The 20,203-nt window shown below is 38.4% G+C and overlaps 1 protein-coding gene across 1 annotated transcript in view; it reads right to left on the minus strand.

Annotated features, from left to right (window-relative positions):
- Positions 1–2,076: 2,076 nt before the first annotated feature.
- Positions 2,077–20,203, minus strand: part of Sf3b1 (splicing factor 3b subunit 1) — a 40,688-nt gene continuing 22,561 nt past the window's right edge. Inside the window, exons 10-25 of the mRNA XM_051153826.1 lie at positions 18,591–18,788; positions 18,404–18,505; positions 16,762–16,941; positions 15,065–15,151; positions 14,694–14,964; positions 14,298–14,443; positions 14,058–14,204; positions 13,616–13,741; positions 11,728–11,949; positions 11,080–11,262; positions 10,886–10,997; positions 9,322–9,442; positions 8,244–8,375; positions 6,577–6,849; positions 3,474–3,690; positions 2,077–2,996 (exon numbers count right to left, since the gene is read on the minus strand). Coding sequence (XP_051009783.1) covers positions 2,838–2,996; positions 3,474–3,690; positions 6,577–6,849; positions 8,244–8,375; positions 9,322–9,442; positions 10,886–10,997; positions 11,080–11,262; positions 11,728–11,949; positions 13,616–13,741; positions 14,058–14,204; positions 14,298–14,443; positions 14,694–14,964; positions 15,065–15,151; positions 16,762–16,941; positions 18,404–18,505; positions 18,591–18,788 — 2,676 coding nt within the window. The 3' untranslated portion in view covers positions 2,077–2,837. The remainder of the gene's footprint in view (positions 2,997–3,473; positions 3,691–6,576; positions 6,850–8,243; positions 8,376–9,321; positions 9,443–10,885; positions 10,998–11,079; positions 11,263–11,727; positions 11,950–13,615; positions 13,742–14,057; positions 14,205–14,297; positions 14,444–14,693; positions 14,965–15,064; positions 15,152–16,761; positions 16,942–18,403; positions 18,506–18,590; positions 18,789–20,203) is intronic.

Raw genomic sequence — 20,203 nt, forward strand, 5'->3', positions numbered from 1 at the left:
CCCTGTCTCCAACAAACAAACAAACAAAAAGATCTCAATGGTTCTAACTTTGCTGTGAGGCCTACCAAAACTTCCTATGTAATTACCTCAAAGGCCTTGGGCGCCCAGCATCCAAAGGAAACAAGTCTTCTAAGTGCTGCAGGCAGAGCAGGAGCTGTAAGTTCCCAGCCACCCTTCTCACACTAGCTGTTTCTCAGGCTTCGAAGATTTAACCTGTAGTAAAGGACAAAGGACAAAGCCTAGAGGTGTTACTGGCCCCTAAGCTGAAGTTGGGGATATTATAGGCCATCCCCTACAAAGGATACCCCTGTCCTAAAATGTTAGTGCACAAACAGTAATTCTGGGGTTGCTGCAGTACGTCTTTAGTTAACTCTTTGAAACGTAACTGCCACTGGAAACCTGAGCCAGACTACTTAACAATTTTTTTTCAAGTTTAGTTTTGTTCTGTTAGTGTTTTGGCAGGGTCTTATACACACCCCAGACAGGGAACTTTGCAATCCTCTGCCTCCGCACAAGTGCTGGGATTACAGGCCTGTGCTACCATGCCCACCTCGGTATTTTACTTCATGAAGAAAAACATTTCCTCACATTTAGTTTCACTTGTTTGGCCAACAACTCAAAGAGCTCGGTATAATTAAAATGACAAATCACAACAGCATATATAGTATAATACAATACAGAGTCAACTAAGATTAAGAACTGGTATACTAAGACTTTAGATATAATAAGTTTTATTTATCTGGTGGTACTTGATGCTCACAAGGCACCATACAACAAAATTTAAAAATACAATATAAAAAAAAAAATAAATCAAACAACCAAAGAAATTAATTCCATCAGAGGGCAGTGGCCCACAGAAAAAAAAATATATAAGCCCAGAGAAGAACCCACCCTCTGTCCACTTAACATTAATTCTTCCTAAGTTTTGCCTTAAGAAACATCAAAATAAAGTGCTAAAGAAAAGTCTTTGAGAAGAGTTAAAACTTCACATAGCATCTTTCACTAGAGTTTATCCCAAAATGCTTTCCTTATTTAATTAGAGCATTAAACAATCCAAATATCTTTGAGCCTCTATTTGGTCCTAATCTTGAGGTCATGGCCTTTAGCATTTTCTCCCTTTATCCATACTCAAATTACCTCTATCAGCAAAATGTCATGGAAAGGGTAAACAGTCTCCTTTGAGATGTATTTCTACTGCAAAGCTTATTTTCTTAAGCTATGGTATTTTAATTGATAATGCAGAAAAAAATTTCCCAAGTGGTTTAAAATCAAATTTTAACTTTGGGAACTAATTGTATTCAATTCTCAAGATTAATAATTATCAAGGTTATTTTGAAATCAACTATGTAAAACAGCAATATTTAGAAATGCATGGGGTATGGCTAGAAAATGTCTAAGAACAGGAAGAGATTTTGGAATTTGTGTTCAATTTTACTATGCAATGATATACACTGTCAAAGAGGTCAGACCACACATAAGGAACAAGGCGCTATGTATCCTGCTTGGGAACATTTCATGCTCAGTATCAATTTTGTAAAAGTAAAGCAGGAGCGGTTTCTTATCTAAGCTTCCACCAGAGACTTTGTTAACAGTCAGAAGCACAAGCTGCCTAGTGCTCCTAGAAGTCCAGTTGTGGTAGTCATATGCTAGTCACACTGATGGCAAGACTTATTTCCGTTTAGAATTCACAGAAGTGCAAACAGGGATACAAAACAGTGAAGAGTTAACAAGGTTAACAAGAAATCTGGGGCATAAAAATGAAAGAAAACGGACTCATCAGTTGCCCCAAACACTAGTCTTAATGCTTGGTTCTACAAGAACTGAAAGGGCATTTTGGTTTATACTCACACTTGACCCAACATAATCTCTGACCGCTACATACAAATTAAGCAAATTCAGACATTTTTGCTTCTGCCATTTCACAGCATCCTGGCACATAAGGACTCTGTGCTCGCCCCTTCCATTACTGGTTTCAGAAGGTAAAGGCCGGGTCATATGCAACTGCAGTCCCCACCTCTAAGGACAGTGGCTAGCATTCAGCAGGTGTTCAGCACACCACAAAAGCCCAAAGTCTACCTTACTATACTAGCATTCTTAGCCTCCTCCCAACAGGAAGAACACAGTTTTGAAGTATAGACAGCTTTTCCACTGTATAAACAGAGAACACCAAGAGTTGGAGATGATGTAAAATACATCCTTCATGCCCGTTCATAAAGCATTTTGAGAAGTCAAGAGGTGAAAGGTGCTATGTAAATTAATATTCAAGACAGTTCAAAGTGCTATGTTGCTATGGTGATGGAACACTTACGCTACATCAAGGGGACAGCCCCAGAGCTACTCTTCTCATCATCAACAAAACAATGGACTGTGACAAAGAGGCCATCACTTTATAGTCTGTGTTCTGCTAACTGTTCCATAATAAACCAGGCAACAGAAAATGAAATTAAGCCGCTTATTCTACACAAACCAATACTTAACCAAAGTTCTGCATTTTACAAGTTATATTCAAAAAACACACACAAATTAGCATTTTGTACATGAATGTTTATTTCTCAATTAAACATTCCCTTTAAACACAAGGAATGAATCCTAAATCTTCATAAAGATGAATAAAAAATGATATCCCTCCAGTATAGTGTGTGTAATCACTGTGTCCTTGGTCACTACTGGCATTTACTACTTAACGTCAAAAACAAAAGTTATTAAAAATCATGCTACTGGATTTCTACCCCTCCTCTATGACCAGCTCTACACTGGTCAGCAATGTTTTACAAGTTATATCATCAGATCGAAGCAAGTTTTAAGGTGTGAAACAGCTTGTTAGACACAAAATAAAGTTACAAGATATAGTCAAGTTCGTAACGAATATAGGTGTTCTTATCATCATTGTAGATTCTTGGGTAATGTGCTATGAGAGCGTCCTGTGAGCCGATGTAGATGGAGTTGTAAATTTTCCAGTACACATCTCTGACTTTCCGAGCTGGATGAAACAGACCCTAGAATAATTAAAAGGTAGGGTTACTTCTATTTTTAAATATAAATATATATATATAATTTAATGCCACTACAGACTGTAAAAATATTAGACATATGTTTATCTTTATATTTATGAAATAACATTTAATTCCAACAAGTGGGGGGGGGGGGGGGCACGCAGCAGACAGGAAGATCTATCTAGGAACTCAAGTGTTGGCCTGGTCGACAAAGTAAGTTCCAGGTCAGCCAGGGCTACATAGTGAGACCCTGTCTCAAAAATCAAATCAAACACTAAGTACTTCCTTTGAGGAGGGAAGAAAAAAAAATATGGAAACTACACAAAACAGTGATGGGTAGACACAAAAGCTCACTCACATCTCAATACAGAACTGTCTCCCACATGGTAATTAGAGAGTAACTTACTTCAACATATTAAACTAAATAATTTTGAGTGATTCTACATAAAAACAACAAACAAAAATTCACATTTAACCTACCTGTAAGCAATACTGCAACATTCTGCATGGTCCAATAGCAACCCTGAGGCCCTCCAGGGCTCCCATAACTGCCTGGATTACATGGGGAGATGTCTCAAACACATTAGGCCACACGTAGTTCAGTAAATGATTCAGAGAATCTTCACAGCCAAATCCATAAACACCAAGTGACATGTGTTGTACCACTGCACTAGCTGTCTGTCTGTGTACAAGGTCCCTATAACGGAAGGGAAAAGTCTCTTTAATTAGTCTCAATTTTATAAGAAACATTCATTTTCACATTAGGAGCTAAATTATACTCAACATTTGACTCTCATGAGTCATTTTAAATTATGTAACCTTAAATATTTGATAAGTTGATACCAGCACATAAAATTAAATTTACTCTCAGATTAGCATAAACTCACTCAAAAAATCAATTTAAGAGAAAAATCAGTTAGGTTTTTAAATCTGCACAAACAAAAACTTGCATCTTCTGGTGGCATCTGACTTTGTGTTCATGACAAATCAATGTATTTACTCCATACCTATTCTGAGTGCAAACATGAAATAAAAGTGCTTAGGCGTTTAGCAAAGAGATTTACAGCCTCTCAAAGGCATAAGAAAAAAGATCTGAACCTATTCAGATCTATCACTTATTCACCAAGATAACGCAGTAGTTCTCGTAAGTTTTCAAACCGAAGTATTCTCTTTTTTTAGTAATTTTCAATTGAGTTATTACCTCAACCTACACAGAATACATTATTTTTTATTTTATATTCATTTTACATTTTATTAATTTCTTGAGAATTGTGTACAATGTGTCTTGTTTTTCTTGTTTTGTTTTTTTCTGGTTTTCCAAGACAGGGTTTCTCTGTGTAGCCTTGGCTGTCCGGGACTTGCTCTGTACACCACGCTGGCCTCGAACTCACAGAGATCCACCTGCCTCTGCCTCCCAAGTGCTGGGATTACAGGTGTGCACCACCATATGCGGCAAGCACAGTATTTTTTAAAATAAATATAGAAGCATCAAATATTATAAACTCTAGAATTAAAGTGAAATACTGGCAGGCAAAAATAAAATAAATCATTAAAAAAAAAAAAAGCCAGGTATGGTGGCACATGCCTGTCATCCCAGCACTCGTGGAGACAGAGCTAGGTGGATCTCTGTGAGGCCAGCCTAGTCTACAAAGTAAGTCCCCTAACAGCCAAGGACTCACAAAGTTAACCCTGTCTCAAAACAAAAAAAACTTCCTAAAATAACTGAGAAGACAATAAAGTGTTGGGGGATGGTCTGATGTATTTTGATGCTAATTACAGTTTGCAGTCTCTGTGACCCAATTTTTGCTTAATAAAAAAACAATTCCCACCCGGGCAGGACAGGAGATAGGTGGGGGTAGGGGAGAGAGGGAGGGAGGGAGAGAGGGGGGGAGAGGAATATTCTGGGAAGAAGAAAGAATAGCCAAGAGGAGAAAGGAGAGAGACCTGAAGGGAAGAGAGGAAGGCCGCCATGAGTTAGCTGGAGGAGAAGCCCAGATGAAGAACATGAGCAAGTATTTGGGATTATGGATGGGAGGTAGCTTGATAGAAGTTATTAGAAGCAGATGGTGTGGGATTGAGACAGGGATTCCATGCCTGCCCCACTATGGGAGGTAGTTTAGGGGATTGATATCTGCCCTGCCCCAGGTTAGCTAAGGCTATTTTAAAATATAACAAGTGTCTGTGTCTTGATTGATCACTAGCTGGGCCTACTGATAACACAGATAATACATGTAATTTTAAAACAATAATAAAAGAATGCAAAAGGCATATGAAATTATTCTGGTGATTGGTGAAAATTTTAAAAAGTACATTTGACAAAAGTCTGAATTTTCCAAAAATGAATTTGCTATATTAACTCAGAATATAAAATTCAAATATATTTTACAGCACAATATTCAAGGGCCTTTTTTCTTGTAAACAATCCCCCAACAGTATGTTCTGCCAAACTTTCTATCACTTTTATTTGTAGTCAACACATGAAGAGACAAGTCGTGTATACTTTACTGTGATTACTAATCTGTCTCCATAATTTACCTCTATACTTTCTGGTGCCACACTAAGTCAGTTTAAGTTGACCTTTATGAAGGTCCCTGAGTGACTCTGGCTCTACTGAGACTGACTCCAGGTCTTTGTGCATGACAGGTATGTGCCTTACCACTGAACTGCAACCCCACCTAGTTTTCAGAATGCGGTTTTGAGACAGTGCAGTCTTAACATGCTGCACAAGTTGGCACACGCTTTTTGATCCTCCTGCATCAGCTTCTGTGGTAGTTGAGACTTCAGGCTATTGTGGCCAGTTTAGTGAATAACTTCAAGCTGTGCACTAAATAAGCAGCTCACAACGTAAGTAGGCAGTGAAACTGCTTGAACCTTACTTACACTTTCCTTTGTAATCTTGTCAGGTACAATTAATTCTGTGCCTAATCTAGAGAGTAAACTGTAGCAAGACTTTTATCATGTAACCCAAAAGTACTGAACTAATGCACACTATGTGAACACTGGGGACCTGCAAAGGAAAGACTCTGGCAAACTCATCTGCTGACAATGTGGCTCATTTGGTAGAGCACTGTTAGCATGTATGGAGCCCTGAGGTCATACACAGTGCCAAATGAAACCAGGCCCGGTGGTACATGTCTACAATCCCAACACTCGGGAAGTAGAAGAAGTGAGAAATGAAGTTTACGGCCATGTTCAGCCACATAGTAAGCTCAAAGCCACCCTGAGTGACCTGAGACCCTATCTCACAAACAAAACTACAGGTTTCTCTGCCACACTGATTAATTCATGTTCATCTTTTTCCACCTAATTGTTTAAAAAAAAAAAGTGAATAACTTATCGTGTTTCAAAATCTACTTAGCTTAACATATGAAAGGACATAACAGGGGTAGGAGACTTGGAAGAAAAAAAAGTCTAGATAACCCACTGTAACATATTAAGGTAAGAAATTATACTTATGTGAAATAATCCTTAGTAATATTTCTTCTTTAATAATACAAGTAGGTCATTTAAAAGTTATCTTAATAAACTCTGAAATGAAACATAATTGTTAATTATTTTTCTGAACTTAGTTTTAGTCACTTACCTATCCATCAAGGCATCCTCAAGTAAGGGTGTTACAGCATAGATATAGTCTTTTCCCATCTCACCGATATACTCAAACAAGAAGGAGAGCGACTTTAACACTCCATTTTGAACATTGAGTTCAGGAACTCTGTATTCATTCATTAAGGCAGGGAGCACAGTGAAGGGCGAGCATGTTTCAGCAACAATGGCTATGGCTACAGTCGTACAAACCCTGTTCTGCCTTTCCTGGACTTTGAGGTTGTTTAAAAGTGTAGCCAGTACATCATGAGGGCTAAAAAGAAAGAAGAAATATGTCAGCCAGTTATCATGCTTGTTATTATACTTGTTGTCAGAGGGGAAAAACTGCAAAGAAATGGAGTAAGATTAGTACTCATAATTAGTTCTCACTTTAAACTTTTTGATTCAAGAAATTTAAACGTCCTTGAAGCCAATCAGCCTTATCCAAAACACTGCACTCCCATGCTCACATAAAATCTGTTCCTCATCTTCCCCATGAGCCCTACTCCCATGTTCTTTTTGAGCAGGATAATGCAGCCTAGCTCTGGCTGACTCCCACAAAGCTTTTACATACTTCCTTTGCTAAAGCTTACAGAGTCTTTGGGGCTAATCAATTTTGCACATTATCTTTTGGCAGCAGTTTTTAAAATTGGACCATCACTGAAACAGTTCTACTGCCGAGAAATGGGGGGGGGGGGTGTCTATCTTGAAGATAAAGCTACATGACTCAAAGACTTCTGTATGTTTTTTGAAATTATTTTCCAGGGGTTCTAGTTTCCTTTTTGCTTCAATAAGAAAATACTCTGTGAAGTGGTGAAGAAAGGGTTTAGTTCAGTTTCTCATAGCACATTCCTGAAGGAAATCAGGGCAGAAAGCCAAACAAGAACTGAAGTAAATCATGCGGGAATGTTGTTTCCTTGCTCACTTCTCCACTCGTGCTCAACCTGCTTTCTTATATAGCCCAAGACCACATGCTCAAAGATGGTCTCACCCACAGAGACCAAGAGTCAAGACAACTTCCCACAGACATGGACATGGTCAGGTGGTAAGATGCCCCTAGGCTGTGTCAAGCTTACAGCCGCAGCTAACTAGATCATGGGAAGGATACACTCATACTCTAACTTTTTACAATTAACTGTTCCTCTCACGTGAGTTCTAATGAAGAAGCAAATAACCATAAATGAATTCATAAAGCAGATCAATCAGTAGATTGGTCTTGGAACGATGTGGTTTTAAAGACACATAAAGTGCATATAAGGTAAGAATTATCGTGGTGGTGCACGCCTTTAATCCCAGCCCTGGGGAGGCAGAGGCAGGCGGATCGCTGTGAGTTCGAGGCCAGCCTGGTCTACAAAGCATGTCCACGACAGCTACACAGAGAAAGTGTGCCTCAAACCCCCTCTCCAAAACAAAAAACCTTGACTGTACCCTGAAAATAGAACTGTTTCCCTCTCTGAAAATATCTATACTTCAGTATAGGAAATTTTAGAGCCTAGTTCAATCAAAAGTTTAAGGAAATATTTTAAAATAGGGAAAGTCAGGTCAGTGGATACATGAAATGCTTTTTCTTCAGATGATTACCTACACACTAAGCCTCAAGAGATATGCCTACATGAAAGTACCTCCCAATGCAATGGGTTTGTTATACTCTACTAAAAAAGCACTCACCCAATGGCCTTTGCGATATAACCAAATGTGTTGACAGTAGCTCTTCGAATAGCTTTTTTGTGAGCTTTCAGGAGCTCTAAAAGCTCAAAGCAAATCCTCATCCACTCTCTTGCAGATACATATTCAGCTCCCCTATTTTAAAAAAGGAAAGTACATGAATTAACATTGTTGTGCTAGCAAGATGTTTTATTTTTTGTTTTGTTTTTGTAGTGCTGGAATGAAACCCAGGGCCTCATGCACACCAAGTAAGGGTTCTGCCACTGATGTACAGCCCTTACTCTAATGTGTATATTCAGCTCTGAAATCATCACTAACTCATCTTAAATATTACATAAATTCTTTAAAAGTCTGGCTTGTTAAGTGGTGGAATACACCATAATCCCAGCACTTGGTCGTTCTAAGTTTAAAACCAACCTGGTCTATACAGTGAGTTCCAGACCAGCCAAGGATATGGTCAGACATTATCTCAAAGAAAAGAAAGTAACAAAAAGAAAGCAAGTCTGGCTTTGTTTTAAAACTACACTGCTGAGCTAGAAGTGGTGGCGCACACCTTAAATCCCAGCACCTGGGAAACAGAGGCAGGCAGATCACTGTGAGTTCAAGGCCAACCTGGTCTACAGAGAGTCTGGAACAGCCAAGTTACACAGAGAGAGCCTGTCTCAATGCTCCCCCAACAACAACAACAACAACAAACTATATTGCTAAGCCAGGCAGTACTGGCGCACGCCTTTAATCCCAGCATTTGGGAGGCAGAGGCAGGCGGATCTTTGAGTTTGAAGCCAGTCTGGTCTACACGGCAAGTTCCAGGACAGCCCTGGGTATACAGAGAAACCATGTCTTGGGGAAAACAAACAAGCACAAGGCAAAACATTACTACTTCCTATAACTGGCCAAAGTGAAATTTGACTGAAAATATTAATCTTGAATAACCAGATCATATGTCCTTAGGTTAGCAAACTTGCTCAAGCAAAACGTGCTAGATGAACACAATTTGCTAAATGTAAAAAGAAATACTACCTATGAGAATGTTTAGTAATCTACTTGAATATGAGAGAATGTTGCCATGTAATCTGCTTACCTGTCAGCAATGCGTCCGACAAGATCGATACAATTCTCTTGTACTTTTTCATGCCTGTTCTTCAAGATGGGAGTGAGTCTAGGCAGGAGATCTTTAATTGGCGGTGTCATCTTATGCATTCCTATTTGACAGAAATCGAGGAACTATTAAAACATGAACTGCCAGCCGCTTTCATTTTTCCTTTTGCTGTGCAATGTAACACATAAACATAAGTTTGTAAGATACCTATGGATAATCTCGCCAGATTCTAATTAGACTTAGAACTTTTTAAACTATTAGCAGCTTCTAATTACATTTAGAAATGAAAGAAATCAGTGAAATGATTTTTAAAATGAGGGTTACTTAATAATAGGAAGTTTTTATTTGGTTTTAAAATGTTATTTGTATACTGACATTTAAATATGGGGATACCTTATGTTGTGGCCAAATACAACAATGTAAGCCAAAGGTAGACAGGTAAATCAATATATTATGGGTCCCATACCCTTTAACTGCAAAACAAAACACATCTCCAAGCTGCCTGAAATGGAGGCATGCCTGGATGTTACTTAAACCTATGAAGAGAAAGAAAACGAAGCAGCTAGGCTTTTGCTCTAACTAGAATTACTTGCTCTGACTCTCCATTGCTTTTCTCATGTTTGCCAGATAAACAATACAGCTTCCAGCTCCCTGGCACCCCAGAGACCCACAGGTGGCTAAATGACTGCTGCCAAGTCCTTATCTTTAAAGCGTACAAGTCTGGGCTGAATTGAAGACTATATGTAAATGCAGCAGCTCAAAGATATATATACTACATAATACTCCTTACTCCTTTCCAAATGTTGACTATTTCTTTCAATATGGCAGAAACAGTGGTTAACAGGTAGTTATTGTGAACTATTGGCCTTTTAAAGACAGGATGTCTGTGCAGCCTTCGCTGTCCTAGACTCATTTTGTAGACCAGGCTGGCCTTGAACTCATAGCAATCCACCTGCCTCTGCCTCCCTGAGCACTGGGATTAAAGAAATGCGCCACCACGCTGACTAGGGAGTTAGACACTATGTTTAAATACAATGAGATTTTAAACGCAGTAATCCCTTTGTTTGCTTTAAGATGGCAATTCCTTGAGGGGGGGTTTCTCCCTCTTACCCAAGATTGTTATATATTTGTGTGTTTTTACTTATGGATAAAATACAGGATACATAGCTTTTTTACGTAGTCGTCTTCTTTAAATTCATGCTCCTTCCCCCCCAAAAAGTCAACCAGCCCAAACATCTTAAGACTGAATAGATAAAGAAAATTTCTAAAACAAAATTACCTCTTTGGAGTTGTCCCTCCCCCTTACAAAAGATGCTAGATTATTCCTCCCGTTAATTCCAACCATTTTGAGCTGTAACTATTTCCATACTTCCTATGTCCTAAATTTGTCCTTTAACATTTTTAAGTAAAATATAGACAATAGTGAGAGAAGACCTTTGTGACATTCTGATAACCCTGAAGTGCTCAAGAAAAGAAAAATCAACTCACTTTAACATACAAAGAAAATTAAAAGACGAAATTCTCACGTGACCAGCAAATTCCATACCTATGACATTTACAATAGCCTTCAGTGCTCCAAGAATGCTGCCCAACACTTCAGGGTACTCTTCACCCAAATACTCATACAGCACCACACCCAGGTGCCCCATCAGTTTTTCCTATAACAAAAGAAATGTGCAATTGTTACTTTTTCCATTAAACTACCTGCTACAACAACATGAATATGGTAAGACATATTACCTCTTGACAAGTCTTCATAACAACAGCAGTTCGAGAAATCAAGTCAGCTGCTTGCTGCCTAACTTTTGCTGATTTGTTATTTAAACGCCATAAAACTGTACCACAAATCTGGGGCAAGTAAGGTTTGACTCGTTTGCCAAGAGCATTAACTACGGTGCCAAAGCCATTCAACATTACTGAATCCTAAAAGAGAAAAGCTTTATGTTTAACAGAACAAACAAGAAGTACTAAAAATACAGCATTTAGTTTCGATTGCAAGTTGATTATTAAATAGCATTCAATATTTTCCAACCACCCAAAGACCCAGTTTGTTTTTAAATCAAATATATAAATAAATAAATAAATCTGAAGTAAAAGAACATTTGTCAAACTGAGAAAAACTGGTACTTACAATATCTTTTAAGGAATATCTGCTTTAAAAATAAGTTTTCCACATATATGAAAGTCAACAGCAATGTGCCGCAAATTAGTGGTGACAGGCCAGGGTGATGGCTCAGCAGGAAAAGTGCCTGCTTCTGAGCCTGATGCCTGCAGTTTGGCCCCCAGTAAACACATGGTGGAGGAAAGACCGATCTCTTAAAAACCCCTCTAATTTTTACCCATACATGTAATAATAAAAGCGAGAAACAATTTATTAGCTGCCCTCACCTCTGTAGTCTGTTCTTGGAAAGCATAAAGAATACCATCAATCAATTGTTCTTCAAGTTTATGGTCAATATCTGCTGCACCTAGGTTGCCCATAATTTTCTCAATTGTTTCCATCACCATTTTTCTGTACTGTTCAGCTTCATCTTTCAGGTCATCCACAATCCTAGATATAATTTCTGCTGCACCTACTTTGTTTGCCAACTCCACGGTCGTATCGACTAACTAAAAAGACAAAAAAACAAAACAAAACACACCTTTTAAATCTATTACTTTTCCAAGGAAATGAAACTTACTAAACTTAATTTTTAAAAAATATTTATTTGTTATTATGAATACAATGCTCTGCCTGCATATACACCTGCAGTCCAGAAGAGGGTGTCAGATCTCATTATAGATGGTTGTGAGCTACCATGTGGTTGCTGGGAATTGAACTCGGGACCTCTGGAAGAGTAGACAATGCTCTTAACGGCTGAGCCACCTCTCCAGCCCAGAAACTTACTAAACTTTTAAAGTGAGACAGCCAAGGCGTGCTGGCACACACCTTTAATCTCAACACTCAGGAGACAGAGGCAGGTGGATCATTGAGTTCGAGGTCAGCCTAGTCTACCCAGGACAGCCAAGGCTAAACAGAGAAACTCTTGTCTCAAAAAACCAAAAATAAAAAATGTAAAACTTTAAAAAATAAAGCAAGACAACTAGATATGGTGACCTATGTATATAATCCCAGCACTCAGACAGAGAGGGCTAGGACAGACAGGTCTCTCACATTTGACGCAAGTCTGGCAAGGTCTAGGCCAGCCCAGCCCAAGAAACATAAGATCCTATCTCCAAACAAATACAAATCTAAGTAAAATTATATGTATGTTTCAACTAAATAAAGAGTGCCTCAATTTATCAGACAAAAACATCAACTAACAGTTTAGTACTGCCAAGCTAGGAGGCTGAGGTAGAACAACCAAGAATTTGAGAACCTAGGCTACAAAGTAAAATTTCCTCTAAAAAAAAAAAAGGGGGGGGGGGGAGAGCAGTAGAAAGGTTTCACTAAGTAAAAGGCCAACAAATCTGACAACCTGAATTTGATCTTCACGATCCACCTGAATGAGGTAACTCCTGCTTGCTGCTCTCTGACCTGCACACTTGCATGCACTGGAGCACAAATACACACCAAGTAAGTATAATTTAAAGAGAAATATACACAGGAAGAGAGTCTTTTTTGTTAACACACAGGGATAAAGAGAGAGGGAGAATCTTTTGTTAATCACACACAGACACACACACTGGGGAGTGGGAGGCGGGGAAGTGTCTTTTGTTAATGATCCAAAGACTGGGCTGGACAAATGGCTCAGCAGTTAAGAGTACTACTGGCTGTTCTTCCACAGGACCAAGTTTCCCAGCACCACATGCCTTTAACTTCAATACCAGAGTTGGCTCACAACTGTCTGTAAAACCACTATCAAGAAGATCCTATGCCCTGGATTCTGAAGGCATGAGACACACCAAACGGTGCAGGCAAAACACGAAATACATATAAAAATTACAAGTTTTAAATGCACTAGTTTCATGGAAATTTTACATTAGATGCATGCTTTTCAAAAACAAAAACAAGAAAAGAGGACGGACGTCATAGAGGACATCTTTAATGCTAGCACGTGGTAGGCAGAAGAGGTGGATCTGTGAGTTTGAGGTCTACATAGTGATGTGTAGGCTACACAGTCAGACCCTATCTCAATAAATAAATAAATAACTGGGCTTTGAAAGTTCCTCTCCTGTCACAGTAAAGTACATACAAGTATAAACTTTAAGATAGTCAGAACAAATTAGTGTGCAATATGCATTCTAAGTAGTCAAAAAGATTTATGAGAATCAAGTTTTAACAATGAAAGGTCACCTGTCGGTAATTTCTTCTGTCCAAAGCCATTCTGTGTTGCCAGAAGTGTTTAAAGAAAGGAGGAAGAATCTCTGTTTTAATGTAGTTTGCTTCTACACCATCTGTTCCACAACACTGTTTCACCACCTAAAATGTTAAACATAAACACATAAATCAAAAGCAACACTGATGCAACACAACATAGGTTTGTTTTGTTTTTAATGTTATAATAAAGATCTCTTTGCCCAGGTGTGGTGGCACACATCCGTAATCTCAGCTCTAAGGGAGGCAAAGGCGGGTAGATCTCTGTGAGTTTGAGGATAGCCTGGTCTAGGACAGCCATGGCTACACAGAGAAACCCTGTCTTGGTAGAAAAAAAGAAAAAAAAGAGATCTCTTTGAACTTCCTAAACATGCACCGCATGTTAACAAATATGTACCCACAAATTGGAACAACTAATTACCTTCAAAACGATTTTTTTCATTTCTTCATCAGGAGACTGGAATTCTCGAATAAGGATTAACATCACTTCTCTAGTATAGTAGTTGGCATATTCTGCATCCATAAGAGGAATAAGATATCCAATCGCCTTTAAGAAAGCAGCTAGACCCTATTTAAAAAGATATGTATATTCATGTCAGTAAATTAAGTTTGGATTGCCTTAGTGCCCAGCAACAAAAACAGATCTAGTGAGTAGACTCGCCTTTCCTCTGTGCTGGCGGATACCCTTCCACAGGGGCTTGAGAACAGAATCAAAGGATTCAATACCATAAGGAGTTGCCGCTTCAGCCAAAGCAGCAATGGCCAAAGCACTGATGGTCCGAACTTTCTGCTGCTCGTCCACAAGACCTGTACAACCAGACACAGGTGTGAGTGGACAGTACCTACTTCTAACAGTACCACCTAAGTCTTAGCAATGAGCACAACCATGTATACAAACAGCTAGAACTTTTACAGAACATGAAGGTTACGAAAAGGCAGAATTTCAAAATATAACATAAGTGTATGAGGAAACTCTTTCATTTTTTTTACCTCCCCAATACCCCACCCCAAGCCAGTAACCAAAAGTTCGGGTCTATAAAAGGTGCATCACACTTACCATGTTCAATGATTTCAACTAAACTTCTGAGATGTGGCAAGATAGCACAGCCCATGAGAATAGCTATCTGCTGTACAATCTTAATACCAGTGTGCCTCGCTTGCCAAGACTTTTTGCTTTTGCACACAGCTTTTAAGAACGGCAACAAAGAAGGAATGCCCAGGGCAGAGGCTACAACAGCAAATGCTCTAGCTGTTGTGTTTCGGACATATTCATCCATGTTATCTATATCAGGTCTCATGGTAGAAATCATAGTAGCCAGACCAGCAGCCTAAAGAGAAAAGTTACAACAGCAGCTTCAGTAAATACCATTCATCATCCTCAACCCATTAAAAGACAAATTTCCTTTTCTAGGAATTTAATGGGAGTACCTTTGCTAAATTAGAAATAATCTCTCTGCCTTCCACTCTAGCGTAGTAATCTTCATCAATCAACAGTGGCTCAATAACCACAAGAATCTGAAACACAAAAACAAAGCAAAACAAAACAAAACACAAGGATTATATTTCCACATCAATTTAGTTATCAAGGACCTTTGTTAATCAGGGTGGATTAAAATTTTCTAATGACTAGGCAGTGGTGGTGCAAACATTAATCCCAGCAGAAGCAGGTGGGTTTCTGTGAGTTGGAGGCCAGCCTGGTCTACAGAGTAAGTTGCAGGAACAGCCATGGCTACACAGAGAAACCTCATCTTGGGTTTAAAAAAAAACTTTTTTAACATCGATGCTATTAAGCCCTACAGGTGAAAATTAAATGTAAACTAACATTTAACATTTTAAAAAATAGGAAAGTATTATCATAATAACTAGCATCAAAAGATAATTCTTCATTCTAAAATAACATACCTATTCTCATTCTATCGCCTGTAAATAAAAGCAATTGGAAAAATGAGTAATAACCCACAAGAGTAAAGAGGCAAAAAAATGTAGGTATACCTATGTTTATATACACATTTGCTTCTTGAAAAAAAGGGGGGAAGGGGAGTCTGGTAGTTGTAATAATGTTAATCGTCAGTTTGGCAGAATCTTGAAGCATCTGGGAAATGAGCATCTGGGTATGCATAAGGGGAATTATCTTGTAAAGACCCACCTAAATTGTGGGCAAGACCATGGCCTGGACTAGCAGTAGCCACAGATCCAGACATAGATAGAACGTAACCAGTATCTCAAGCATGCTGCTGTGACCGGCTACTCCCCCATAAGGGACTATGTTCTTGAACTGTGAGCCAAAATAAACCCTTCCTCGCTGAGATGGTTTCTGTCAGGGTATCTTGGCAACAGGGAAAAAAAGAAAGAAAACTAGGCAGTGCATATTTAATAGTTCTTCCACTCAGAAGGTTGAGGCAGGAAGACTGAAAATTTAAGGCCAACCTCACTAACATGGGAGACCCTTTCTCAAAATCCCTAAAACATCAGAGGACACTCTAATTCCGCGTTAACTCTGAGGATGCTATAAATTGATAAACTTTTCTAGACTATGCTTATACAGAATCAGCCCAGGTTTCTGAACTAAGTTGCTGAACTTTCATATTTCAAGAATACAAGGAAAGGAGCTAGAAAGATAGCTCAGCAACTAAGAGCCCTGGCTGCTCTTTGTGAAGACCCAGGTTCAATTCCCAGCACCCACATGGCAACTAACAACATCTGTATCTCCAGCTGCAGGTAGCCAATGCATTTTCCTCACTTCCAAAAGCAACAAACATGCAAGTGATGAAGGCAAACCACCCACATACATAAAATAAGTTTTTGTAAATATGAGGACACATTGACTTCTTTTAATATTGAAAATTTAAAAATATTAAACAGCCTGACTGTGGTGGCGCATGTCTTTAATCTTAGCATTCAGGAGGCAGAGGCAAGTGGATCTGAGTTGAGGCCAGCCTGGTCTACAGAATGAGTTCCAAGACAGCCAGGGTTACACGTTGTCCTGAACAACGCAAAAAAAAAAAAAAAAAAAAAAAAAAAAAAAACCCAACAACAACAACAAAAAAAACCCCAACAACAACAAACTTCCAGACAGTGGAAAAGAGAACCAACAAAATAAAAATAAAGCCATTAAACAAACCAACCTTGTGCACATATGGCCGTACTAAGTCATCAAGTTTATACAATATTCTATCAATAACTTTCACAAGTAAATGTCGCTCTTGATCCTCAAGTGTAGGAGACATCAATAGAGGAAGAATTTGGTTAAACAAAGGTCCAGCTCCAAATTCTCGAGCTTTATCAGTAATCTGGCGTAAGGCAGCCTGAGGAAAAGCAGAGGGAAAAGAAAATAGTTACCTTTTTTTTTTTAATGAGCAAGCATTCTGAAGAAGCAAATTTCACCAGGAATAATATTGTGATATATACTTTTGTAGACAATTTACTTACAGTAGTATGAATTCATTCCTGTCAAATTGTTTTAATGTTCAAACTCATAAGACCCAAGTTCAATGTTATCAGCTCATTTAAAAAGGATCTATAAATAATGTGGCAAGTAAGATGGCTGAGAGGTAAAAGTGCTTATTACCAAGCCTAATGATGCCATTTCAACCCTGAGATCCATACAATGGAAGGAGAGAACCAATTTCCAAAAATTTTACTCTGACCTCCATGTCTACTCTGGGGCATGACCCACCTGCCTGGCTGCACACATACACAAGCACATACATATGCGTGTGTGCAATAAGTAGACAGATGATAGATATGGATGGATGGATGGATGAACAGATGGAGACAGAGTGAGTGAGCGAGCATAGAAGAAAAGGGTACTTTATAGGGCTAGCAAGATTCCTCAGAGGGTTAAGGGTACTAGCTGGTCACCAAGCCTGGAGATCTCCTGAACTCAATCCTCAGAACCCACAGTAGAAGGAAAGAACTGACCCCTACAACTTCTCCTGATCTCCACATGTGCTCCATGTATATATACACCCATAAATAAGATGTTTTTTTGTTTTTTTTTTTTTTTAAAGGTAATTTAGTAAAGCTATGGAACTATACAAGTTTAAACTACATGCCTTAGTTCTGCCTGAACAGCCTTCTATGTTCAGAGGACATTTGGTGCTGCTATAACTAGTCACATAATTTCCACTAATTACTATTAGGTTCTAAACACTTTAGAGCTGATATGTATGAAAAGAACTTAGCCTTCTCATATCCTTATCATAACAAAATCCTTTATTAGAAAAATTACACTCAGTGAGCCTGAGGCTGTAATCCCAAGCAGCTACTCCAGAATGAGAGGGTCCAAAGCTCAGGGCCTTCCTCAACACAGTAAAGGCCAAGCTAAGCAACTCATCAGAGACAATATAAAAAGCCAAAAAAGCAACCAGAGAGAGTAGAGTGCTGTGGTTGATTCTGTTAAGTCCATCACTCAGGTGACTAAGCAAAACCAACTGGTATCAGTCTAAATCCAGCCTGGGCTATGTATGAGGTTCAGGCCAGACTGGAACACAGTTTCAGAACCTGTCTCAAAACAACCAAAAATAATGAATATAACAATTAGTAACTGGAACTAGGAGTCAGATGTGGCACACATCTTCATTACTTACTACTTATTCGAAGTGGCATATACCTTTAATCTCAGTACTTGGGAGCCAGAGGCAGGTGGACCTCTGTAGGTTCCAGGCCAACCTGCACTATCTAGTGAGTTCTAGGGCAACAGGGACAATGTAGAGACCCTGTCTGAAACAAATAAAAATTTTTAAAAAGGGAAAAAGCAGAACTTACCTTTCTCATTGGAGGTGTACCATTCTTAATTTTCAAAAGCAACTTCATTATTTTTCTCTCTTTTTGCTCTTCTGGACTAAGTGTTGATTCATCAACATCAACCTACAATAAAATAAAAAGTAGATCAAGACAGTGACTTGCAACTCCCAAACAAAGAGCAATACTTCATTTTGCTATCATCACTTACCAACAGTTTATCAAAGTACTGAATGTCATCCGGTTTTAAAAATGGAAGATTCCCAGATGGCTGGTCATTAACACTTTTCATAGTTCTATCTTCAGTCTGCATGTGGAAACCAGTCATCCCTCCCAAAGGTGTCGGAGTTGCTGTCAGCTTTCGGGCTGGAGTCCGAATAGGAACATAACCAGCTGGAGGGGGCAGTACCTAAGAGAGTTATAAGCACTTAGTAGGTCTGCCTGAGCTTTATACACTGAAAGACAACATAGTAGCATTTGCACTTTAAGAGATTTTACAACTCATTAGCTAATAAGTTTATTTACTTGAAGAAAATATATCTTACTTACAAGTTAACCCAAAGTTAAGATATTTATGAAAAACATTTATTTTTCTAATTTGCTAATTAAAATTTAAGTGGGAAAGGAAAGACATGAAACACTCTAAAATGTCTGGTCATCTTCAAACACTGACATGCTTAAAATAAACATGTTGTCAAGTCAACATGTCAAATTAACAAAATCTGATTATTATAAAAGCCTGGGTCAGTGATTTCCCGAAAGATAATGTTAAAGCAAATATTAATAGTTATTCATTTGAATGGAAATAAACATATTGTTTATCTAATAGACTAAAAAGTCATGCATATTTTAGTAATAAAATGAAACATCGCCAGACAGTGGTGGCACACGCCTTTAATCCCAGTACTCGGGAGGCAGAGGCTAGCGGATCGCTGTGAGTTTGAGGCCAGCCTGGTCTACAGAGCAAGTACAGGACAGTCAAGGCTACACAGTAAAACCCTGTTCAAAAAACCAAAAAAAGAAGAAAGAAAGAAACATCATTCACATAAACCAAACTATAAAAATATATCTTAACATGAATGCTACAAAATTGACTTAATACAAGCATTTGCCAAGACCCTCTGAAAGAAAACGCCAAATTAATCCCACTGAAAAACCAACAAAATGTCTAAAAGTATGAGTTAATAAATAGAATTTGGTTTTTAAAGCTGTAAGACTATTTTTGTTGTTGTTGTTGCTAATTACACTTTCCTGGGTAGGTCAGTAAGTTTAACACAGATCCTCTCCAAATAAACTTTTAAGTATCTAAAACTGTCTAAAACGTCAATGAGACTAAAAATGAAGTCAAGTTCAGTCTTTGATGCCACCTGCATTTTATCCTTCAACTATTTTTTGTTGCTAATCAATGTACGTGTAGAACAGACCACTGGCTAATAGAATTTATTAATTGAATCTTACAGAACGTTAAATCCATTGCTGTCACGCTACATTTAGGACTAAAGGTGTACTTAAGACTTTAATTATTAGACTCACAAAAGATTAAATGCCCTTCCTTCCTACTAAGGAAGCCAAGGAGTATAACTGAGAAGACAGTTAAATAATCAGCATTAGACTGTCTGCATGCAAGGCATTACAAGGTGGTTTTGGCTTTCCAATTTTTATTGGTTAATTGTGGTTCTAAGAATCAAACTCAGAACCTTACCTCCAAGGCAAATACTCTAGCACTAAGCAATATGACACATTTATCGGCAGCAAACACTCTAACAGAAACCTAAGTGGAATGCACACCTGCACACACTGTTTTGACAAGAGTAACACCAGAAA

The sequence above is a fragment of the Acomys russatus genome, chromosome 12 (assembly GCF_903995435.1).
Source record: "Acomys russatus chromosome 12, mAcoRus1.1, whole genome shotgun sequence".
Classification (NCBI taxonomy): Eukaryota; Metazoa; Chordata; class Mammalia; order Rodentia; family Muridae; genus Acomys; species Acomys russatus.